This window comes from Ctenopharyngodon idella, chromosome 10, assembly GCF_019924925.1.
Source record: "Ctenopharyngodon idella isolate HZGC_01 chromosome 10, HZGC01, whole genome shotgun sequence".
In the NCBI taxonomy this organism is placed as follows: domain Eukaryota; kingdom Metazoa; phylum Chordata; class Actinopteri; order Cypriniformes; family Xenocyprididae; genus Ctenopharyngodon; species Ctenopharyngodon idella.
The window spans coordinates 12884774-12910544 of NC_067229.1; the positions used below are offsets into that span (position 1 = coordinate 12884774).

At 36.9% G+C, this 25771-nt stretch overlaps 1 protein-coding gene across 5 annotated transcripts in view; it reads left to right on the forward strand.

Moving 5' to 3' along the window:
* The first annotated feature begins 4164 nt into the window (after nucleotides 1-4164).
* The window catches only part of nfia (nuclear factor I/A), a 167556-nt gene continuing 145949 nt past the window's right edge, over nucleotides 4165-25771 (forward strand). Inside the window, exon 1 of one of the 5 annotated variants that reach the window (XM_051908655.1) lies at nucleotides 4165-6565. In XM_051908655.1, the coding sequence (XP_051764615.1) occupies nucleotides 6470-6565 (96 nt within the window). In that variant the 5' untranslated portion in view covers nucleotides 4165-6469. The remainder of the gene's footprint in view (nucleotides 6566-25771) is intronic. The other 4 variants (XM_051908654.1, XM_051908656.1, XM_051908660.1 and 1 more) reach the window with 4 other exon arrangements.

Consider the following 25771-nt stretch of genomic DNA (forward strand, 5'->3'; position numbering starts at 1 on the left):
GAAAAGTTTTGTGAATTTAGTTTTTATTATTATTATTGTCATTACATTGTTTGGAGCATAATAAACGAAATGAAAAAAAAAAAAAAAACATTTTTGAAAAAAGATATTTTAATGTTATGCTATGTCTACTGTAGTGGTAGCACTGGACTCAGTTATTAAAAAAATAAAAAGGCATGAAAAGACATATATGGGCAAAAACAATGGGTTTTCTTTTTCATTCACCAATCAATTTTTAGGATTCAGGATTTTCTTTAACCAAACATTGTATAAAGATGATTCTCTACTATGTTATGAACAGAATGATTTGATATACTATTTTACTTTATGTGATATTTGTGTAAAATGGCCATAAATGGGTAGTCCCCTTCTATACATTGCATCTATACATTGTATCTAATTTGCATATGTGTTCTTGGGGCAACATGTAAAGAAAAAAGAAGTGTAATAATGGGAGTAATAATTGGCAATATTTTCATTAGAATATCTAATATTTCATAGGAAAATTGATATATAATTTCTTTCCCTATTCACTTGTTGTGTCTCCCAAAATGCCTGATTTACATGCTCTAAGTCCTAGTGTCCACTACAGCCCCATAACAATTTTCTAAGATGTTGATTTATGACAAACAATTTGAAAATTAGTCTAATTTAAATGATAATAACAAAATATTATCATATTTCCATAAAAGTGTTAAATTTGATCATTCAGTTAATGTCAGTCATTTTTAAATACCAAGGAGAGGGAGCATTTGGTATCACTGAACATTTGGTATCACTGAAAATCACTGAATGTGCTCTTTACAAGACATCCAGACATAAAACTGTGACACGTGCGTTGTCAGAGAAATTTGCTAAAATATAATGTCCACTAAAGTGGACAAAAGTCTGTGCTTGGGTCTCATGAGGATATGGCAACCCAAATATGTTTGGTACTGTATGTCATATGTAAATATATGTTGTATCTCATACATAAAGATAATTTATAAAAAATATATTTTAATTTTTTTTTTAAATAAATGAAAAATGTGTGTGTGTGTATATATATATATATATATATATATGAGATTTTTTAAATGACATTTTTTATAAATTATTATTATTATATATATATATATTTTTTTTTTTGCAGAACTGAAGAGATGGGGTAATCAGTGGGAAGATAAGTGAAGGTCAAGACAACAGTGCTGAGGATGCTGCTGGCTGACATGGGACATCTCAGTGACAGCTTTGGCCGCCATTCATCGCCATTCTATGTGATTAACTATGATGTGCCAGGATGGACATCACTGAGGCGGGTATATTGTAGGGCAAGAGCCCTGCACCACACAAACCGCCTATTGCCTTAAATGGCAGAATGGCACCACATCTTGTTTTGGGGAGATGCAGCACTGTGGCATTTGGCATACCTTATCAGCATTTGGCCGCTGTTCATAGTGTCTGCAGGGCTTTTTTTCTTCCAGCGTCCCAGTTTTTGTACTCATGCAACATAGCAAATCCTTCAAAAGTTGTATGTTTTTCTTGACTCAGCCATCAACTTTCCACTAACAAAATTGATGAATGCCTTCAAATGATGCATTATGATGTCTTTAAAGATTTGTGGGTATAAATAGCACTGAAGGACACTCCTGAAACACTCCCAGAGAAAGGTTATCTGCCAACCAGTCATTAATCTGTTGCATGGGGTTAATTGTCTTGGAGTTTGTTTCCGTGTCAACTCGGTAACAAAATGACCATCGCATTAAAGGCATTCATCAACTCCAATATTTAGAGGAAAAGTTGCCTGGGTGTGATTATAATGAACGTGAAGCTGATATAGCACATCTTGGCCATGTGTAGATGCTTGAAGCAGATGGTCCTCATGGCCGTAGCTCAAGCCTCTTCTCTTTACTCGACTTTCTTATCTCTGCCAGGCCCTTAGTCTCAGGCTGTGCGCTTCTGGCACCCGTCACGCACAATATTCCATTTTCACGCACACAGGATTTATCAACCATAAACACATCCATGTGCGTATTGGGACCAGCTGTCCCTTTCGATTCACATTCTTACTTTTGTGAATTTTACTTCCACACCTTTTTGAATCAATATTCGAACACTCGCACCAGTAAATGTCCGCCTTGAATAACGGCGGCAGTGTTTTTCCAGACACATGCAGTGTAGCTCCAGTAAATAGTTCTGGATTCCATTCTCATTGATTCCAGACAGGTTTTTTCCAACAATGGGTGCATTATTGGATGGTTTTCCCTGGCTTCCTCTGGCAAATTGAAACATTTTGGACCGCACTAGGGCAGACGACCATGCGGTGTGTTTCTAATTGGTGGAGCGCATTTGCAGCAGGTCCCTATTACTTTCTTTGTTTAGCGTTTGTCTAGCAGGCGAATTCAAGCGGAAGTTTTCCACAGTGGCATTAGGCTTCTATTTCTCTCAAGTTAATCTCTTATTGGGAAGTATTTCTGTCATCGCTTGTCTACAGTAGTTTAAGCTCTCATATCTTGGAGTGTAGCAGGCCTGCATGTGACATTTCAAAGACATTGTTGAGGTATCAGTCATAACAGCCGAGTAATATCAATGCTAACATGACCACAGATGACGAGGAACTGTTTATTTGGCTTCATGCAATTCCCTTTACAGTTTAATAACCTGGAACATAATGGCATCTGCCAACAATCAGAAGGGAGAATGCATGGAAATAAACACTGGTGCTTCCTGGTTTTGGCAAGGGCCTTAAGTTTGCTCTGCTGGACATTTTCTTTTGCTTATAGAATTAGGCTTTCTAGGATGTTAAAACTAGTTCAGGCCATGCACAGCAGTGTTATTCGTGCTAGTTGATCATTTTATTTATTGCAAGAATATAATAAATGACACATTTTCTATCTGTTAGATCAATGATTGATAAATTTGGCCTATTTTATATATATATATATATATATATATATATATATATATATATATTAAAGTTCTAAATGCATCTTATTGTTATTTCTATATTTGTTTTATTTATTTTTTTATTTTTTAAACAAAAATTCCATAACTCTGTCAATCGACTGCAAGTTGGCATTCAGATTTGGCTCCATCTAATCAACAACCACAAGACAGAACAGAACAAGTGCCTCTCCTATGTTTTTTTTTTTGTCTTTTTCGATAATCTGTTTCACTTGAATGCACATTATAATATGGAAGAAAAAAAAGCTGTCGCTACTTCTGTTTCTTTGTGACTTTAATGTTGTGAATTTGTTGATCTTTTATAAGCTCAGGTTATAGTTTCATTTAAGTATCAACTTAGTCTCAGATGTTTCTCCTAAAATTGTTTAGGATAGATATAAAACATTTGTCTTCTTACAGAAAGACCATTTTTGAAAGTCATATTGAGATCTCTCTGAACATTGTGGGTTTTTTCTGGAACTAAAGACACTTCTTTCCTTTTTTTTTTTTTTTTTTTTTTTTTTTTAGGAGAAATTGGGGACATGTTTTGACAGGTAATAAAACCGGCGTTTTCAGCCTGTTACTAATTTTACATTAGCAAAAAGTTAGTAAACATAAATATGAAGGCTATCAGAAGAAAAAAAGAAAAAAGAGGCATGTAATTCTTAACCAAGTGTGATGTGATGTACTACAGCATGTGGAAATGCTAAATGTGCATGAAGAGAATGATTTGTTTTGGAAAATGAATTTGTCATATCTACAATTTGAAAACAGTTAGTAGCGTCAATGTAGCGTGATTTCAGGAGCATGTCGTTCATGGTTTGCAGACTGCCGGCTTGCAGCTGGTGATATTTTTTCTGAGTTTCCCGCAAACCAGATCTTAATTCCAGCACATGTATGCTACACTGTAGATCTATTCTAAAATTCAGACCTGCCTTTGATTTGCTAAGTTTCCTGTTATAGAGAGTAACTGGCATTGCTAGGTGGCAGAGTGCTTTTCCATCTCAGAGCTTGTGCCAGATTAAAGAAAAAACAGATGTAGACAATCATGTTTTGGGGCATTTGAAGTAAAATAAGGTTAGCAAGAAGATGCCGTTGTGTGTAGTTTGATTTTTAACGTAGATTGAAATAGACTTTGCAAGTATTGAGACTCAGACTTTTAAAATGTTTATTGTTACATTATATATTATACATGTATCATATAGTTACATTGTTTATTGAACATACTTGAATACTGTTCTTCCTTTTTTGTTTTTGATATATATAGAAAATGAGTCAGCTATATATTCAAGTATGTTATTTTCCTCACCTGGACAAAGTTTATTAAAATAAGATTATTCTATGAGATGTCAGCGAAAGTCTCAAGAAACTTGAGAGCAAATTTAATCAAAGCAGGTCAGATCAGTACAAGAGTGCCTTCTACTGGGCAACAGAGGAACAACAAATTTTGTGTGTTAGTTTTTCTATTTCAGTAAATGATTTGTGTTAATATTAATATTTTGCACATAAAGGAAGGTGTTAATTTTATCTGCATTATTTTTTTTGGCAGTCATTCTGTAAGATAAGTTTATTTAATTGAAATTCTAAAATGCTAGATTCTGTAGACATCCATGTGCAATTTTTTATTTTCTGTAAATTATTATTTATTTGGAGAAATGTAATTTCAATATTGACAATTAAATAGGTTACTTAATAGGTTATGATTGCATATTTATACTCATAGATTTGATCCGGTGGTCCCATTCGCTTTATTTACATGCATCTCTCCTTATTTAAATGCTGTTTGGATCCACAAAACACTTCAGAAGCAATACCACTTAAACAGACAGCATTGTTGAAATGATTACCTCCCAAGCTTTCATAGTGAGAGGGCTATAATTGCATTCCTGTGCAATGTTAGCCCAGTCTTTGGCTGTGTGTGGACCCTGATGACCTGTGAGATGTATATAGTAAACAGTGCTTGCTGGCCGTATGGCACGGCTCCCAATCAGGGCTAGTGTCTAGACCCCTGCCGTTCTGTTCGCAGGATTATCTGCCATCATTTTTTATTTTATTTTTTATTTACCGAGCCCAGCGTTACTGCGGCGGACTTTAACAGTCACAAGTTTTATTTTAAGTCAGAAAGTTCACACTAAAAGCACTTAAAACTTATAGTCTAATAATATTGCCAATTAATTTAGCCATGTTGAATTTGATCGATGTTGAATTTTTTTTTTTTAAATCTTATTTAAAAGTAGTTGTTTTTGTTTCAAGCTGCTGTCTTAATTCCATAAGGCATTTTCATGCATTTTATTTTCAAGAGGCTTATTTTCAAATAAGCAAAATAGACTAAAAAATTTGATGACCACTCTTTTTAATCTGCCTATAGGCTTGCCGACCCAGACTCTGGAGTAAGGGTTACCTGTGGCGCTCCACTTCTCCTTTCCCAACAATGTTCCTAATATCTCCGGCTAAATCACATTCCTCAGCCAGCATCACAATGGGAGAACTGTTTGATGGTTAGTCTCTCCCTCTCTTGCCCATATCTCAGGTATTCCCCTTACTTAGGAACCTGAAGCACCCAGACCTCTCATAACCTCTGTCACTATATCACTTTTTTGCTTGGGAAATGCTTTTGAGAAAAGAGAATGCTTTTGAAAAAAGAAAAGTTTTAAAAGTTAAAATATATATATATAGTGACATTGTGTTTTAATAATAAAACAATTTGCAGAAAAAAATCAAATAATCTTTAAAAAATATTTTTAAAAGTTGTACTCGCATGCTTGATTTTAAAAATAAATGAATAAATGTTTTATTTAATTAGAAAATACTGTAGAAACTTACAGTGGTTATATGCGAGTGTAGCCTTAAATGATATCAGGATGGTCAACTTTGTTAATAATTTACAGTAAATAAAATAATTTGAACATTGTAAAAGCGGAACTGTCAATAAGTGTTGAATATTTCTGTTGGTGTGCTCGACTACGATTTGAAAATAAATTTGCCCCCAAAAAGAAACCTTTTTCCGGCATAGGGGGAAGAAGTCCAAAACAAAACATTGCATGATAGTCTTTAAGTAGTTCCATCTGTCCAGCAGAATTTCAGGCTAATAGCCTGTGGCGCATCAGTCCGTTCCCTTAACTCCCGCAACCTGACTCTGTCCTATTAAATCTCTCCACTCCTCCAAAAAAAAGTGAATGAAGGAGAAAAAGATCTTGAGCAGACCTAAGTCAACTAAATTGTGATAGTGATGATGATGGTGATGATGAGGGTGATGGTGGCGGTGATGAAGCACGAGCCCTAATTAAGGAGAAAAAAGGACCTCAGGCACTCAGTGATGTGGAAAAAAAGGGCTCATCATTGTGGTGTATTTTTTTAAGGACAGCTCGCTCTGTGAGCAGATGACTGCCGCTCACCTTGCCACGGGGTCTGCGTGAGATTGGTTCATTGTCAAGGATTTTTTTTACCCATGATTCCATATGGTATGGAGTGGGCTACATGTTGCCCAACATGCCAGTGCAAATGTTTTCTCAATTAGGTGTCTTATCTCCGGTGAGTGCACTAGCATCAGATGAAGCTTGCTGACAGCGTAATGGCAGCTAAAACCTCGGAAGGCTCCATCAAATGGCAGCTCTGCTACGACATCTCGGCCAGGACTTGGTGGATGGTAAGTTGGCAGCGACCGAACCTTTTTTTTTCTTCTTCTTCTTCTTTTTCTTTTACCTTTTTTTTTTTTTTTTTAAGAAAAACTTCCCTCCTTCGTTTTTATGCACACAGAACACACTTTGTTTTTTGAAACTCCTCTCTTCCTTTTTTGTCCAGTTGGTGGCAATTAGTTTTTTATTGTAGTTTTGTTCCACACAATAGCTCCTCTGTGGGTCCTGTCACATTTATCTTCTTTGTTTTCTCTTTAATGTACTCCTCTTTTATTGTCCACTTTGTTAAAGATGCCAGATAACAATTGACTTTGTTTTTTCACATACTTGAGTACGGAAAAATATATCCTCCTCGAAAACAAAAGCTCTTTTGTCACTTTCGCACAAGTGACATTTCTCATTCATTCATTACTTTTCTGCTGTCAGTCCATATCTGCAAACGAGACGTCCCGTGTGTGTTTTTTTCTTCTCCAGCGTCTTCCGCTTTCACTTGACAGAAAAGTTTTGCGCAGGAGTCCAAAGAAGGAGAAACAGGACAGGTCGTGCATCGATTCTTTTAATCCCTTGTTTACACTGAGGTTTTGTGGTGCACGCGGTCGCTCGCTCAGTGCTCAGTCGGTGCTCCGCTCCTCGGCTATGACACTCCGTCGCTGCAATTAAAGCATGAAGAGGAGAGAGGAAAAAAAAAACTCCAAAGTGTTCTGGGACAAGACGGACTCTGTGCCGGGGCAGATTAACTTGCTTGTTGTGGTCAGTGAGGCCAGACAACCTTTGACATAACTGTCGCTCCACCACAAATGAAGAGAGGTGAAAGTGGGAGAGGAAAAAAAAGTATGGTTTGTAGATCGCAGCAAGATGAGGAGGGGTAGGGATTCACAATAGTCTATTGTGGCCGGCAGTTACAAATGAGCCGCGTCGGGTACATGAAAGGCTTTTCAGAGTGTCCAGGGTTCATTAGGCAATGATTCATTAGCCCTGCTTGAACTTAAACAGCATTATTGCCTTCGTTATTATAATTGCTGTTTTTTTTAAAATACCTTCATGGTGTCCGAAAGAACTTTTTGTTATTGTTGCACACACTCGTTTGCCAACTTAAACACTAGGTAGTTGTGTTGCACGGGAACAAAAACTGTATTATTTGCCAGTTAGAGGAGCATAAACTTCAGATCTCGGATTGTGTCTCCCCCTCCTTTCACTTTCCCCCCTCACCCGGGTCACACAAGCTTGTCTCTCTGTATGACACTGCTGAGGAAAGTTGGTGAGAGAGAAACTGGAGTACATGTTTCTTTTACCGCCTTTATGGGAAACTACTTGAGCGCCCAGATTAGAGGAAGAGAAATGCTATATTCTGGTATCTGGGTGGAGGGCTTAATGGGATCGGTGCAGTTTCTGTGAAGTTGAGGGTGGTAATGTGCACACATTCTTCTTCATGATGCACACTAGGGCCAGGGCTGTAGAGGCACTGCGGGAATATGAGCCTGTGCAACTGCTTGGGGACTTTTTTTTTTTATCCCTTTAGTTTGTCTTTAATTTGTTAGATTTAGTTCTGATTTTTGAAATTTTGATGTTGTTGGTAGTTCAATTTTGCTGCTGAGTTTGTATGCATTTTATTATATATATTTTTTTTACGTTGATCATAAATTGCACTTCCTCTTATTAATTTGGCTTGCAAAGATAACGGGGAACAGAGATGCGTGACATTAGTCACATCTGTTGTGCTGGTCTTGATATGTTTTGCAACTTAATGACTACTTAACATTTTTAAATTCTTTTGTTGCTTTGCAAATCTTAATATAGCACACATAAAGCTTTTTAAAACCTGAATGCTAATATTTGCATTAAGGATATTAGAATATTAGTGTTTTTTTGTGTTTCTTTAGATAAAAGGAGTCGATATAGTTTCAAATTATGAAATCGAATTCCACAAATTCTAAATTCAATTTTGCAGAAATATTGTGAGAAAGTGAAATATACCTTACATATTCAAATTGTCATTAGTTACAGTATTAATGTTTTCCTAGTGCAACATATGGCCAAGTTTAGATCAGAAGATTTTGTATGCATTTGTAACTGCCGTATTGTATTTCCACACATACAGTAGATTAACAGTAATGCTGATTTTAAATGTAACATTTGTACACACACACACACACACACACACACAAACACACACAAAGAACTATTTTAAATGGTATAAAATAGGATTTAATATTAGTATTGTTTTGTTGCTGTTGCTTACCATGTTTTTCTTTAAAGTTTAAAGTATTATTTTTCTTTAAATAAAAATTCCCTACTGATCTCACTCTTAAAATTGCATTCAAGATTTTAATTTGTAAAAAGTAAATGCTTGGTTTAGTAATTCATTTTTCATTAGTTCATGTGGTGTTTTATGTATTTTTTTAAGCGGATAAAGGGAATGATACAAACATTGAAAGTAAAAATAAACTAGATTTTCATACATTTTTGTTTTTTCTGTAAGGTATTTTTAAGTGAATTGTAGTTTAATGAATGGATCAAAATGTGACCACCTCAGCCCTCCTTTTCTTTGCCCATTTCTGCTTTTACTTGACCAGTAATGCCTGAAACATCCAGACAACCAATACACTGCTCTGTTTACATTTATACTAAAATTAGTAAATTTTACATGGCTTTTTATTTGTTCATCTATCAGTTCTTTAGTTTGTCGTCACAGTTGGATTGTCAGAACATTTTAGTTTTTCAGTGGCAATTACTCATAAATTTGGGATAATTCACTTAAAATAAAATTTTAAATAATAAAATACTTAATGGCCGACATGCATGTTGACTTTTTTTTTTAAATTCCCGCTGCAATTAACACCGCTTGTTCTCCTGTGGTGCTTGAGCTTTTGAGGCAAAGAGGCGGACCAGATCGGGTATGATGTCCACTCACCAGTGCACTAATGCTGCTGTGATGGGATCCCTTACCACCTAAGGGGCTAATGGGATTTTATCCTCTGTACAATTGATGGGATTTTATCCTCTGTACAATTGGCACTTCTGTAATCTGCTTGTCAGTGAGCAGACACCCCCGAGAGGCACAAAATTTGAGGGTGAGAGTCGGAGGGAATAGGGTGAGGGCATAAAATCATTATATTATTGCTGCTGTAAGGGTCCACTGGAGTACGACGCCCGCAGAGCTAACGTCACAGATCAAATTAGGTTAAAAGAGAGACAAAAACACTGTCAGGTTTCATAAGCCCTCCGTGTTAATTCTCTTCGCACGTGCTGTTTAAATGTGTTCTGGGTTATTGCAATATATTGAAGCATTTGAATAGGACCTTATAATTATAATGTGATATAATTGCGCCCAGCTTATGTAAAACTTGTTAATTAAGGTCTTAAGGCGACCTTGAGTGTATATAATGGAAAATAAATTATTCATGAATTTGCCATTATTTCTTATATTGGATTTAGATTATTATATATCTTTTTATAGGACACTCCATGATTAGTTATTACATTTCATTACTTGCCACATCTTTTTGCCTCGTCCCCTTTATATTTTTTACTTTTCAAAAACTCCAATGAAATGCTGATAAACGTTCTGCAAGCACATTTTTTTGTCATTTAATTGTTTATTTAAAAGTATTGGAAGTGTTCTTCTGTTTTATAATGCCGAATAATGTGAAATAAGCAACCTGGATTGTTAGAACAACTCACAGCTGGAGTTAATTGTAAAAAGTAGTTAAATAAAAAAGCAGTCCTACTTTTAGGTTACTTAGTAAAGCGGTTTTATTTTATTGCACACACTTCGTAACGTAACGATGCTTTAAAGCGCTAAGACCACATGACAAAACCTGACACAAATCTATTGTGGCACTTTGTTTTACACAACGTCTCATTTTTGCCGCCTGTTGTCCGGGCAGTGTGTGCTATGTCGGAGTGGAAGATGTTTCTAATTTGGCCTCCACCGTGGACTACGGAGAAATGATTAGAGTGGAGGAAATTGGAGGATTAAAATTGTCTGCTTGAACTTCCTGAGCACCGCATGCTCTCTCAGTGTCTCTGCTCTGGGACTTCCAGGCCGAGCCCTGAAGCGAGGGAGCAGCTTCTCTATCCCACTCGCTCAGACCTCCAGAGCAGGGCTGGTGCTCAGGGCACACACTGAGCGTTCAGTGACTCTCAATCTGTTAATGTGCTTTGCGTTACCAGCCTGAATGACTCACTGCCCACCTGATGGAGTCGGAATTAATTTGTCAATGGGTGACGGAACAGCACCTTTAAAAACGCAATTCAGCGCTATCAAATGTTTGTTCTTTCTCTTGAGAGAGAGAGAGAGACCAAAACACACTATAATATATTTTTATATATTATACGAGTTACTCAGTAGGCAGACTTTCATTATAAAGAATTCTGATTTCAGAGTAGTTTTTAACTTTGGAGACTTTCTGCTTGACTTAAGCAAAGTCTCTAATATCCGTTCATATGTTAAATGTCTTTTGTAGAAAATGTGCCTGAGGGTATCTTTGCCTCTTTTGTAATGTAATGTATATCTGTTTCATGAGCCTAGTGTTTTATGCCCAGTTCCAAGAGCATGTATATTTCCTCCCCCCACATATTAAAACTGCCAGAAGCTGTTAAATGCGTGTTAGAATAAATTAATGCAGTGATGGGCTCTGAGAATATTGACAGGTGAATTTTAGCATTCTCTCAAGCTCGCACTTGGCACACAATTGTTTTGTTGGCTTTCCATCAAGAGATGCGAAGAAACAAGGATCAGATTTGGATGTGGCTCTGTGGAAAAAAAAAAAGGAAAAAGAAAACAACAGAGGAAGTAAAGGAAGCTGAATTTGGAGTCAGTTCAAGATATTAACTGAGAAACCTTTGTGTCTTATCAAATATGCTGGACCGTTTTGCAATGTTTTTCAAAAATAGGTGCTTCATGTTGGATTTCTACTGTTGTTCCTTTTGAGACCGACATACTTCCTCACTAAAGTTTTAGAAGAAATTACATCAATGACTATTTTAAGAATGCATGCAGGATATATTTTAATCCTCATATATTTTATATAAAAATAAATATTTATATAATATATTTATATAATAACATATATATATATATATATATATATAAAATCAATGCTATTATATATATATAATATAAATATAATTAATCTCATATATGAAATTTGAATAAATGTTTCAACTTTTTCAACACATTATAAACATTATGTATATTAAATGTATAATGTGGTACATTTCTCCATTATAGCGACATAGACAGGTTGATGGCTGCTCCCGGTGGCCGGCCTGTCACTGCTATGTGACACCTATACCCTTGCCAAGGCCAAATGGCCTTTTCTAAGCATGTAGAGTGAGCGTTAAGGACGATTTGGCCCAACTGCCGTAAAACAGTCCTCCCCATACATGCAAAGTGTCTGTGTTATTCTATATTTGACCTGATGCTATCAAAGCTGTTTGCGAGACGGTTCATCCTGTTGTCTCCCTTATACCTTCCCTACCTCCCCCTCTCTTCGATCTAAGCCCGTCTCTGTGTGTCTATGCTGTGGAATGAAAGGATCAATTGTGTGGAAGAGATGCGTGTGAAATCCCTGCTGTCTAGTGGGGGTTAGGGGTCGCTATGTGAGAAAAAGGACCCCTTTCTATTCCTGGCATGGCTCTGTGTGGAACGCCACTCTTGGCAGGGCAGCCCCCTCCCCGTCTCTGTCGCTCTTTCGCCCAAGTCCATCGCTTTTCTCGTACTCTCTCGCTCTCTATCTGCCCCTCTCTTTTTCTCTCCCTAGAGATCTATGGCTACTGGCCAAGACAGCTGGGTCTTTGGGCCAGTCTGGTGCCTTTTTCTTGCCTTGTTTGGGACAATAAAGAGTGAAGATGCTCCCTTCAGATGCTTCTTTTAGAGAGTTTAGGTGCACTCTTACTTTTCCATTGCACAAAAGGTTCTTTATAGTTAGATTTTTTTAGATTTTTTAAAATTGTTCTTCACAATAAGAAAAAATGGTTCTTTTAAGAACTGTTTGCTGAAAGATTCTTTGGGGAATGAAAATGGTTCTTCAATGGCTGTGAAAACCTCCTTTTTGGAACCATGATTTTTTTAAGAGTGTAAGATAGAGATCCCTCTTTCGGTTTTAATCCAGTAGATAGATCGACAACTGTTTGGTTTTATGTCATTTATACCCAACTGTGCGTGAAGTAACTAAATCCAGTGACTTTTCCAGTGCAGATCTCCCTTTCAGTACTTTTCATATACTTTATACAGGCTTGATGTATTAGAAAGGTTGATATCAGCTCTTGATGATGTCTCTGAGGAGTTTCTAAACCAGGTATGGATTGTGCCATGGCACTCATCCATTTATTTACCAATTATGGCCTGAACCAAAGTCTCTCATCTTTGCAGTTTGGTGTACTTTTTTTCTGCTTGTCTTTTCTACTTTTCTTGTTCCTCAAGCTGCAATCATCAGTTTGTTTATAAAGTTTTCGCTGTCATGTCTCACTTGATACTTGTCTTTCCGTGAACGCAGCGGCGGTTGTATGGCTCCGTACCCAAGTATGCAGAATGCGTGTTCCTTGGGAGTTGTCTTTTTTTTTGTCATGAAAAAAAAGGAAACAGATTCCAAAAACACCATCTGGTATTTGGAGGGGTATTTTTGCGTCTGTATCTGTGTGTACGTGTGTGTGTTAGGGGGGTGAGAACTGTTTTTTTTTTTTTTTTTTTTTTTTTTTTTTTTTCCTCATAGCCTTCATCTTGGTCTCCAGCCACCCATCGTTTTGCTGCCAAAAAAAGGTGTAAGTTGCCAATTGAAGGGGGAACATGGGTAGTATTTGTGGGTGCGGGGCTTCGCTGGTATCACTGGATCACGGCCAGAGCTATTATCCCTCCTAGTTTCTAACAGCACTACCACACTCACCTGCTCCAAAATATCTGAAGTGATCTCCAAACATTCAGTTCTTTGATTTATGACCGTAACCACTGAACCACGCCTTCCGTTGTAGAAGTCACAGTGCGTGATGTTTGCTTGTATGACTAAAATGTCTTGAAATTGACTAAAACAAGTCATCAAGTACCTGGCATTGACATTTATTATATTGGCAATCATGCTGAAATAAACAGTAGCACCAAAACGTATTTTGGACACTTAAGCCACACTTAAAAATGAATTCATTTCATTACAGTGCCATTTGCAAAGAAATGCAAGTGCATTTTCTCAGATATAACTTCACTTTTCCGAGCCATTTTTTGATTTCAGTGTGATTTTTAGTGGATGAAGAAACTATGGACAGGTTTCAGTAATATTTGACAACCGTAAATTGTCCCAATAATTTATCAATTTTAAATTGTACATCTGGTTTTTATGTATATTATATTATATTTAAACCCTTTTTTAAAAAAATTAAAATTCTTTTTGAAAATGTTTTTGCCTGAAATACAACCCCAGAATGTTTTATATATTACATTGTCATTTTTAAAAATTTAGTTACTTGAAAAATTAAATATTTAAATAAATACATTTAAAAAATGAAAATGAAAGGGATGTTTATGTAACATCTATTTCACAATTAATTAGAGTGTGGAATGAATTAGCTTAAATTGTCTGAACTTATTTAATTTTGTCTTTTTTTATTAATTTTATTTTAAATATACCACTTGGTTTGATATTTTATGTAATGCAATGCCACTCAAATAATAGAAACATAAAACTATAATATTATAACGGTATTATAAACGGTACATGTTTTATTTTAATATTATTTTTTTATTTAAATTGTTTAAGTTGTCTTTTTTAATTATTATTTTAATTATTAAGTGTCTGTACTTTTTTTAAATTATTTTTTATTAAAATTTTAAATACCACTTGGTTTGCTATTGTATGTAATGGAATGAGATTCATATAACATAAACATAACATGAATCTAAAATAATAATATAAAATGATATAATGATATATTATCTACATTTCCTCTGGTTGTGAAGGCCCAGTACTGTATGTTCCCACTTAAGCTATAGCAGAAACATGTGAGGGGCTTTTCCCGTGTTTGGCCTTAGACTCAGTTTATGCGCAAAACCGTGAAATGTGAACTGCATTTGTAGGGTGCACAGCTAGTTAAGTTGGGTGTAACAGCACTGCTGTGTATATGTCAGTGTGTAAAAGCATAAGAGGTGGATGCTTGTAGCAAAATTCAGCCTGAAACTATAATTATTGTTTCTTCTTTTTAGTAGTTTAATGTCCCTATGTGTCCTAGTCTAATTAGGACTTGTAAGAAGTGTTTATAGAAATTTAAAACTCATCTGTCTGATGTAGGGCCTGACTTTACAATCAATCAGATGAGTGGATGGTTACGGAAAATAAAATCTAGATTGCCACTTAATTCATTAAAAATATCTAGTTGGATTAGGCGAGATTACTGTTCAGCGAATGATCAGAGATGAGTGTGTTTGTTGGGTGACGATGCTGATGGAGGCAGGACACACAGAGGACAGTGAGTGTGCCTGCGTGTGAGAGAGGCAGTATGGACAGATGTCACTGAAATCAGGAGATTAAATATGATAAGACCACCAGTGCAGTCACCTCTGGAAAACATTGCTTGTTGCCAGATAATGAGAGAATTGGCCTACTTTCATAAGGTCAGAGAAATGTCACTTGCACATAGTCTACCTGTTCAACCACCGTCCACCTAATATTTACACAAGTGACACTAATTTTTGTGAAATGAATTAGATGTTACAAAACATTTCATTTTTAATTTTTAAAATATATTTATTTAAATATTTAATTATTTACAAAAAATTGTTCAAGTACTGGATCATTAAAAAAAAAAAAAAAAAAAAAAATGACAATGTAATATAAAAAACACCCTGAGAATGAATTTCAGGCAAAAATATCTATATCATCATATAAAGAGTTTGGTTCCAAAACGCGATAAACGCCATTTTAAAAAAAAATTGAGTTTCCACCAAAATCAGTACTGTATCTGGTCGGTATTGAAAAGTCATTTATTAATTTTGCGCAAAATGCAATATCCGTCATGTTATTCTGTCATGTTTTCTCCCTTTCTTTCCAAAACACGACAAACGCCAGTCTCCCTTCTCTGCAGAATGCGATATATCCGCTCAACCAATCACAGCGCGCCATTCCACGCATTGTAAACGGTAATGGCGGCGCTCTGAATACACCCGGCATCCTAGTTTTCCTTACCTGCTTTGTACTTTGTGATCAACAAAAACAGAAAAATTAATAATTTTGACGGCATTGACGAACATGTGGTGGATTCTGCAGTGGGGTTGAAACATAAGCCATCGAAATGTATTCATTTACGTGAGGAGATTAAGAAGATGAGGCACTCGAGAGTAGGAAAAATGCTGGCTGTTGCTTGTTCCACGACAGCTTCAAACTTCTGTCATGGTCCCCAAAACTGAATCATGAACAGTTTTTAAAAGCTGTTTGACCAAGAATGATTGTTTCTCGAATCTGGCATTGCTAGTTTTGATTTTAAACATCTGAAAACAACATGATTGTCAAAATCTGCACTGTCAGACAACTGAATGTATTTTTAGTCAAATGCCTGTATATAAGATTAGTATTGACAAAGTTCAGAGGCTGTCATATATGTGAATCAACTTACTTTGTTGTGTATTTTCAATATAAAAAATAACTTTTATATTGATGGATTAATTGCATTTTGAAAAAAATGTGTCATGGATTTATTGCATTTTGGGGGGAAAATAATGTGTTTTTATAATAAACCTTTGAAAATCAAAATCTAGATTTGAATTTTTAATGTTTTTATAACCAAAAGATGCTATGTGAAAGTTTGAAACAGAAAATAGTAGTTTTCATCTTGCACATTTTTACTCAAATTAATCAAAATGAATTTATAGCGTTTTGGAACCAAACTTTTCATATATACCGTTACCATAATGTTGCTGGCATTTTTTTAAAAGAAATAAAGCACACAAGTGTGTACATTAGTGATTTTACCACAGTTTTTAGGCATTCATTTTTTCACTGTTCTTAACACTCTTTAATTGTGTAAATATCAATGAAATGTACAGGCTCTTGGTTTGTTGGTTTCTAATAGTGGATGTATGTTATTTGCAGCCTGCATGTTAAAAAACTGAAACTTAGTGTGTCCTGTCCCACTCACCCTGCTCCGCCCATCTAATTAAATTGATTCAGAGCTGTGCCTTCCTAGTGGGGAGGCCCCATTACTTATGTCTGCCTGGTGCAGGGCACCTCATGACCCCCCTGAGCCTGTCGCCATGTTACACATGCTTCCAACAGGGGGTGCTGCTGACCCCATGACTCTGGGGAGGTTTAACAGCTGGTGGGGGCGTCTCTGGAGGCCAGCATCCCTCCTGCAAGCGTCGCGTTTAGGTTTACACTGTTTTGCATTTAAGTTTTTTTTTAAGTGCTAAACCAAATAGTGGTTAACGTGATGTCCACATAGGTTATCCTGTACGAGATGCTGTATTCCTGCTTGGATCCCTCTCCCCCTCTTTGGGCAGATTAAAATGAGAGCCAGCTGGAGCCAGGGGACAAGCTGCCACGGGCCTCTCCAAGGTGACCCCTGGCAAAGCTGGCAGCACATCTGTAGCCCTGATGCATCCAGGAACTCTGTTGCCCCCTCTGCAGCCGAGGGATGCTTGCAGGGACGAGCCAGCGAGGGGCCGGCTGTCCTCTTGCTGTCTGGCAAAGGCCACGCTGGAGGGCACAGGGGTGAGAGCTGGAATATGCTGAAGTTATGGCACTCATAAGTGCAGCATTTGGAATGGACCTGGTTCGACTTTCTGAGGTATAATTTTGCACACATTCTCACAGAGTTTGAGCTTGCCAAGTCTATATGTGCACATAGCACTTCAGTGGTATTTTCTTTCATGTCTGTTTTTATAGCAAAGAGCAAACGAAGCTTCCCATCTGTCCAGATGAGCAAGGCCACATTGGGCTATGCCAGTCTCAAAAAGACACAGATTGTCATGTTCCCTTTACCTAATAACTTTGAACAATCTCTATTTCTTTAACTGGCACACTTACAAACAAGGTTTTGATGCTGAGCCAGTCGTTTTTAGTGTAAACATTTGTTGATCGAATGCATCCTCCTCAAAAAACGATTTAATCGTTTAAAGTTGCATGGGTAAAGCAGCGTTGTAGACCAGTTAACAATCCTGCTTTTGGGTGGCAGCCAGACCCTCTATCCCTGAGTTTGAATGCTGCGGTGTGGTCTGGAGAAGGTGAGGGCGTTGCCTCCTTAAGTGGAGACATCCTCTTGCAATCAATGCACCCAGCCGGAATCCTCCTTACTGCAAATCCAAGCCATCCGCTGGCACACTCGGGTCCCATTTAACTCTAATTGTTTCCATCTTCCCATGTCTAAATGTGCTTCCCCTGACAAAGATCCTCTTCTTTTACTCTCTTGCCCATTAACTTGGAATATTTTACCTATAACCAGGGCCTAGTATAAAACCTTCATCATGGGCCTACCGGTGCGATCACTCAGTCGAAATCGTGATTAATTTCCCCACAGACCAGGGCCCAGAACAAATGTTTCCCCTTTTTCGGCAGCACTGCCTATGGCTCTTGCTGAATGTGAACTGTCTGCTAGGACACTGTAAATAATTGCTTCATTTTTCAGAACTTATCAGTTTCAGCTGTGTGTTATACACCTTGTTGTGGAGTGTCAGTTTCTTTTCATCCAACAATGAGGTGAAAAATACCCCACGTTAAGTAATAGTTTTTGTACATACTGGTTTTAAAACGGCACTAAATGTGTGCAGAGCAGGTGATGGCACAGGTGCGCCACTGACAAGCGGCTGAAATCTGAGCTATCTGTGGGAGACCAGCCCTGATGGTCGACTGGGAGCATTAATGAACCAGATTAGGTGTCCCAGCAGAGAGTGGGGGGTGGGAAGCAAACAGGCCTCTCTGTCCGGATCAGACGTTTTCAAGCAAGATCTAAACTCAGCATTTCTGTGACTTGCGCTAACATAAGGAGAAATGTTTGAGAAGAAAGAAAAGGTTTTTAAATAATAGACCAATGAAATGTGAGAGCCAGTGAAGCTTAGTGGGCTTGTAAACGTCAGTCTGGACCTGCGTCCAGTCCAGCTGGAGATCTCTGGTTGAGCGGTTGCTCAGTCTGGCCAGAGCTAATTTGTGTGTCAGGTTGGTCTGGACCTTGTCGTCTGTAAATATGAACGTTTCTTGCTGTGGCATTTGGTACCCCCTACTGGTGCATAAATGAACTTTGCCCGCTGTACAAATGAGAACAATAGTTCATGTTCAGTTTCCTAAAACTTTTGGAGAGGATGAGAAAAGAAGAAACTTAAGAAAAGAAACAAGTCCAACTGTCCTTTTTCTTCTTTTCTCAAGTGTTATGCATATGTATATTTAAGCCCCTTATCCTTATAGTGACATCATTATCACCTGACCTTTCCATGGTCTTGCAGAGTTTTGCCACTGAAACCTTTGCCAGATGGCGTCTTCGCTCACGACTCCATCGGCTGATTTCCTCTTCTCCTCACCCCTTGCACAATGCGGTGTCAGGTAGACACTGTAAAAGAGGTGCAGGGGGATAGCTTTTCACCTGCTCCTTCTGTAGGACCCCTGCTGAGAGCAAGCTGTTCACCCAGTGCCCTCCTTCAAAAGGCACCGGTGCACTGACACACCTGTCCTCCTCTTGTTCCTCTCCCTGTCCCCATATTCAAGGTACATGGACACATATTATTGAACATTTTAGGAGTGAACATTGTAAAAATAGAATAGGTAAAAACCTATTATAGGTCGTATCTATAAGTAGTACCATTTAAAAAAAAGAAGAAGAAAGAAATGCCTTTACCTATAAGGTGCATTAAATTGATTTAAAAAGCGACAATGAATACAATATAATGTTACAAAAGATTTATGTTTCAAATAAATGCTGTTCTTTTGAACTTTCTATTCTTTAAAGAATCCTGAAAAAAGTATCACGGTTCCCACAAAAATATTAGGCAGCACAACTGTTTTCAACACCAGGTGTAAATGGGAATGTGTCTCTCTCATCTACTTGTGATCTGATCAACCAAAATGCATCTTAATACCAGGTCTATAGTGCACCACTTTTATGACACTTTAAAGGGCCATTTTGGAACTTGGTCTAGTTCTTGTTCGCAGAACCTGATTTTACTAAGTGCAGCATGTTCCTGGATCAACATCTTTGTTCCAATGAACATTTCAGTCAACCAATTAATGTGAAGTTTAGGCTTACAACCAGGGTTAGGTGCTTCTGAATCAGTGTTATTCACTTATCTTTTCCCTCTGATTTTAGGGGGTTATGAGTAGGGTTAGGTTTAGGGGTGGGATAGGGTTAGGAATAAATTTTTGGACAGGAATGTTGTTCCAGGATCAACAAAATATATATTGACCCAGGAATGCGTCTAACTTGGCAAAATCAGGACATGCTTCTTCATTATATTTGAGATTGGCCAGGATGTTTTTCACCTTTTGCCTTTTCGTTTGGACCAACATGAGGCTGAGTAAATGCTGACAGAATTGTTTTGAGCAGGTCTGCCCACACAGGGAAGGGAAGGTAGCAACACTCCAGTGCTGATTAGTTGGCTGTTGTCTGAGGTGCACCTGGAGAAAGTATGTCTGGAAGATCTCTTCTGAGAGAGGATGTTTATGAGTTCTACAGGCTTGTATTGAGCAGGGCAATGGTGTATCGGAGCACGCGGTGGGGCAAGTACACGTGCAGGACTGAGAGAGAAAGGAGGGGAGCCAGTCACTGTTTAGTATCTTTACAGGACTGTAGCTAATAAAACTAAACTGGACCTGAGGGGAAGCAGCTGAACTTCCTGTAGCGGTTGTATTTATTTATTCGGAGGGTCCGTTTCAGGTCCCCTGAGCAGCCAGTAAACAAAGAGCTTTCCTCTGCTCCAGATTGCCTATTTTATTCTTATTTATTTATGATTTCCCTGAAACCACTTTAAGTTGCAACTTGATAGCTTCTAGCTTGTGAAAACGCTGGTTTCATAGAGATCCCAAAAAAAGATCGACTGGCCTGTCCCTTATTTCTTTTTTGGTCTTTTAATTCCGGCCCCTGGCCACTCACGCAAATAAATACCTTTCTTCTTAAACATACATTGGCTAATTAATCTATCCCATCTGCTTTGTGCTCTACATCACTTCCATGACACAGAAGTTTCCTGAAAGAGATTTGGCTCATGTTGCATTGATGACTCGGACACCATGAAGAAAACTGGAAAATAAAATTGAGCTAAATTTGCTGTACAAATAAACACAACCTGATGCTTTTCTCTTTTTCACATGTTCTGCAAGAAGATTTTTTTAAATAAAAACTGAAGTGTTCATAAAATTTTTATTTTTGTTATATTGTTGTTAAACTGATACCATTGGATGCTATTTTAATTCTTTCATAATGATGAAAGATTATTCTATTTAGTATTTATTTATAATAGTATTTAGAAATATGCCATTGTTTTCCTGTTGTTTAGAACAGATGATGCATCTGTGATCTTTGAGCATCTCTTGAGGAACGGCAGGTTTCACAGACAGTTGTTGCTGGCTGTTGGAACATCTGGTCAGCCAAATGAGGATTTGTCTTTATTCCCATTGGTAATGGGAGTGAATGGTATAGTTGTAATATTTAAGGGAAAAGTTGTTTTTGGAACTTTATTTAACCCGGAAACAGTGTTTGGGAACTTGCTCTGGGGCTTGCAGTACAACATTTCCCAACAAGGAAAAGAAAGTTAACTATATCGTGATGCATTATTTAATTTTAGGATGTGCAGTTTTTATGTGCATCTATAGATGATTCAGTTTTTTTTTAAATATATATTTAATAATATTTTCTTAATTAAACCTACATGCTACATGTTATTTAACATACACGTTCGAATTGCTTTTTAAACTTTTATTATTAGTTTTGTCTTCATATTTTACAGTTGCTACCTTAAAAATTTTTGTGTTTCTTATCAAAGCTAGGTGGAGCAATAGAGCCTATACATTAGTCAGAGGAAATGCTGTTGATCAGAAAATGTGTGTGGTGACAAAAGTGGAACATTGCAAGTATATATCCCTGTCATTTCCCTCTCTTTTTGAGGATAAGCAATCCTCCAGCAGACCCAGAAAGTGGCCTCGCACAACTGTTAGAACATGTGACATCACTCTGGCGGCTGTTTCTTCCAGAGGCTGGGCCTGAATATTCATGATGAGTGTATTCCCATGGCCCATTGGCTCCAGCTGTCCCAGTATCAACCAACACACATACAAACTAAACTAACTCAAGCCAAACACAGTGTGTGTGTTTTTTTTTTTTTTTTCACAAATACACTCAAACCACTGCCTAAACATGATCTGTATCACTTTCAATACTTTTTGGAATGACAAAATTTGTTTTATGGTTTAGAAAAATTATTTATTTTATTATTTATGTTTTAATAAATAATATATATATATATATATATATATATATATATATATATAAAATTTTTCTACTTTTAGAAATCTTTAGATTTTTACCAGCTATTTGTGTAAGGTTTTGCCTTGCAGAAAGGACCACAATACCAGAGTTCCTCAAATGTGTGTGTTTTTTTTTTTATTTATCTTTTACCCTTTAATGTTCCTTGATGGTGAGGTCTTCTAACGTCTTGCTTTTGAAGGTGGTCTCTGCAATACCATGCATCATGATTCATGCATGTCCTTCCATACCCACTCTGCCCTCTGCCGGGTCACTTAGGGTGTAGATAAGAGGCAGCGAGGGCTTGCAGGAGGCCGTAGCTGTAACCTGCTTATGAGTGATTTTGCCAGGCTGACAGATGGTGCTGGAGCTGTAGTCAGATGTGCCACATCCTTCACCGGTTCCCTGGCCCTGTCATAACTCCTCCAGCAATACACTTGGCCTCTTTTGCCTGCCCGCGTACATGCCTGCTCTTGCCGGGGACAGATTCAGTGCCAGCTGGGACTAGGACTTATTTTAATGTCCTCCTCATTTTAATTTACAATATTAGTAGATCATTGGTGGTAATCAAAGTCCCTTTTAAAACAAGTCAGGTTGCTCTAGCCATATTTAGTTCAATTCACAAATATTTGTAGTGAGCTTTTTACAATACATATCATTTCAAAGCAGCTTTACAGAAAATGCATGTTTAAGTTTAGAGTAATCTGTTATCAGAAGTGACTGTGTCAAAGTAATGTCCATATGCCAGAAATATACAGTTTTAAGATAATACAAATCATGCAGTTAGCTAACATCATTTGTTCATCTAGGCATAAACAATGAGCTCATTAAAGTAATTATTACAAGTTGTGTTGATAATGATTACAATATATATAAATTTTTCAGTTGTGTATGTTGATTCAGAGTTGGCGTCATCATCCGAAGTCCTCGCAGGAGTTGGCGTCATCTCTTCACAGGTGTTGGGTCATTTGAAGCCTACATAAGAGGCTGGATCCAAACTGGCATCCCACGGTAGAAACAGAAAAGCAAATGGAAAATAATTAGCGGATCTGCTGTTCATAACATTTCAAGCTATAGATAGTCATGTGCATTTGATCTGATATAACTGGTGTGCAAGGTTATGAGATGCATTGTGTGAATGCTTGGCTAAAGAGATGTGTCTTGATGTATCTAGATTTAAACTGGGAGAGTCTGAGCCCTGAACATTATCAGGAAGGCTATTCCAGAGTTTTGGAGCCAAATGCGAAAACAGTCTCCCTCCTTTAGTGGACTTAGATATCCTAGGTACAACCAAAAGTCCAGAGTTGTGAGGGATTGTAGGGCAGTAGAAGATCAGCTAAATACAGGAGCTAAACCATTTAGGGCCTTACAAGTCAGTAGCAATACATTGTAATCCATGCAGAACTTAATAGGTAACCAGTGTAGAAGATAAAATTGGGGTTATATGATCATATTTTCTTGACCTGGTAATAACTCTAACAGCTGCATTTGGACTAACTAGCTTGTTTTTTGAGGATGCAGGACAACCACCTAATAGAGCATCCAGTCTAGAGGTCATGAATGCATGAACTAGCTTTTCTGCATCAGTTCCGTAGCTTAGCAATGTTTCTGAGTTGGAAGGAGGCAGTTTTTGTAACATGAAATGAATGAAAAAGGTTATACTGGCAGCTATTACTAGTCTCAAAAATTCGAGTCAAAAATTGTTGGTCAGTATTACTATCAAATCAGGAATAGAATTTAACATCAATAGTGTCATAAAACAAGCCGATTTAGCTTTAAATTGCGCAACAAAACTGTCTTCAGCAAATGTGCATTTAGGAGTTAGACAGCTGATTAGCTCTTTTAATTGTAAGACGGGACTATAGACACCATGTTTGGTGTTACGCTTTCTCCTGTTGCCTTACAAGGAAAGGTATGTCTTAAGAGGGATTGACAGCAATGTATATGGCTGAAGTATACTTTGTTTTTTTACGTGTATGAAGTTGAATTCATACTCCATTTGTGCAAACCCTGGCGCTCTACACATGCACTAGGCATCCTTGTCAAGTGTTTGTGCTATTGTTTGAACGATTAAAATATTTTTGTATTCATTTAAAATAGAGTTGCGTAAATTTCTTATGTCTCATCAGTTTCTTTATTGTCCATGAAACATTTGCCTGTGTTACCACCTTTTGGACAAACTATTTAGTGCACAAAAAATGAAATGTGCATGTGCAACCTGAAAAATCTAGCTGTACGAGTACTATGCTGATGACGTAATTTGCATCACGGGCACTGTACGCGGACTCTAGCGTACGCATAAAAACTAGCTAGAGTATGCTCTGGGTTTAAGAATGCAGTGCAGAGGGGCAGTGATATGTCTTTCACTTGGCATCTGCCTCTGGATTCAGGCGCTTTTCTGTTTTCTTTAGTCTGCTGCCTTCAGGGTTGAGCTTGGTTCATCATTCATCGAGAGCAGGAGTAACTTTGGCGATAGATGGATGAACCAGAGGGAGGAGAAGGTTTGCTAAAACAGGACCCAAGCCATGTGCTTTTCATTAAGTTGTGCGGAAATAAGTGCTGACCCACTCCTTCAAGAGGGCACATCCATTTAATGCTGCAATGAAGAAAATTAGATACGGAGAGGGCTCAAGTAGCAGACAGAGCAAGAGATGGACCGTATGCGTGTACAGGAACGGACGGGGGAGCAATCAGACACACACACGGTGCGTCAGCTTTATTGAAAGTGAAGCTGAAAACTAAACACTTCCTTCAGCATTCCTCTCTAATTTGTCCAAGTTCTGTGTGGTCTGCCTCGGCCGTCACCTTTGCTCCCTTGAGTTTATCCTCATGTTGTTACACCGTCACACTTTCGCTCCTGCTGTATACAGTGTAGCTCATGTTACATTTTAAATTTTAGCAAGTTGTGTGTCATGAATCATCTTTCATGGTGTTTCATGGTGCTACTCATTTTATAATTTTAATATAGTCTTTCATATAGAGCGTATTTTGTTGCTGGGGGTCAATGAACTACATCTGTCCCTCTTTTTTATTCTGTTTAATATTAATATTGTATTATGTTTCTAAATTTAAATAACTATTAATTTTATTTAAATTATATTTATATTTAATATTTTATTTAGTATTTCCAATTAACCATTTGTTAGCACAATTTTGCATTTATTTAAAAAAAGATCTTTCCAATTTAACTTAATATTATTAATAAAAATACAATCATATTATTTATTACATTAATATTATAATATAGTATGATACATTTTATTTTTGAATTATATTTTTTTTTATATATTCAATTTATAATGGTATATTTACTTTTTATTTTTATATATTTATATATATATGTGCAACTCTCCCTTACATCCACTTTTTCATTCTGTTTAACATTAATTAATTTTACTATAATATCATATTTTTATTAATTAGATAATTATAAATTGTATACAGTCAAACCAAAAATTATTCAGACATTTTTTATATTTTTGATATATTTTTACTAGTGGGTGCAGGACACTATAGTTCATTTATGTAAGTGAGGATAGCAAAATAAAGTAAACTGTGACATTATACCCAAAAATTCTTCATACAGTGGACTACTAGTAAAATTGATAAAAATTTGGAACCAAAAATTATTTAGACACTTCGACCTGACCATGTTTTGCTTAAGTGTTATCTGACATAATTAAGATTAATGTTTTCTGACAGTTTAACTCTGAGATCTTGTCATATTTTATTACCATTTTTTAAACTATAGTGAATAAACTGTATTAATGAATGAAATGTTCAAGGTGTCT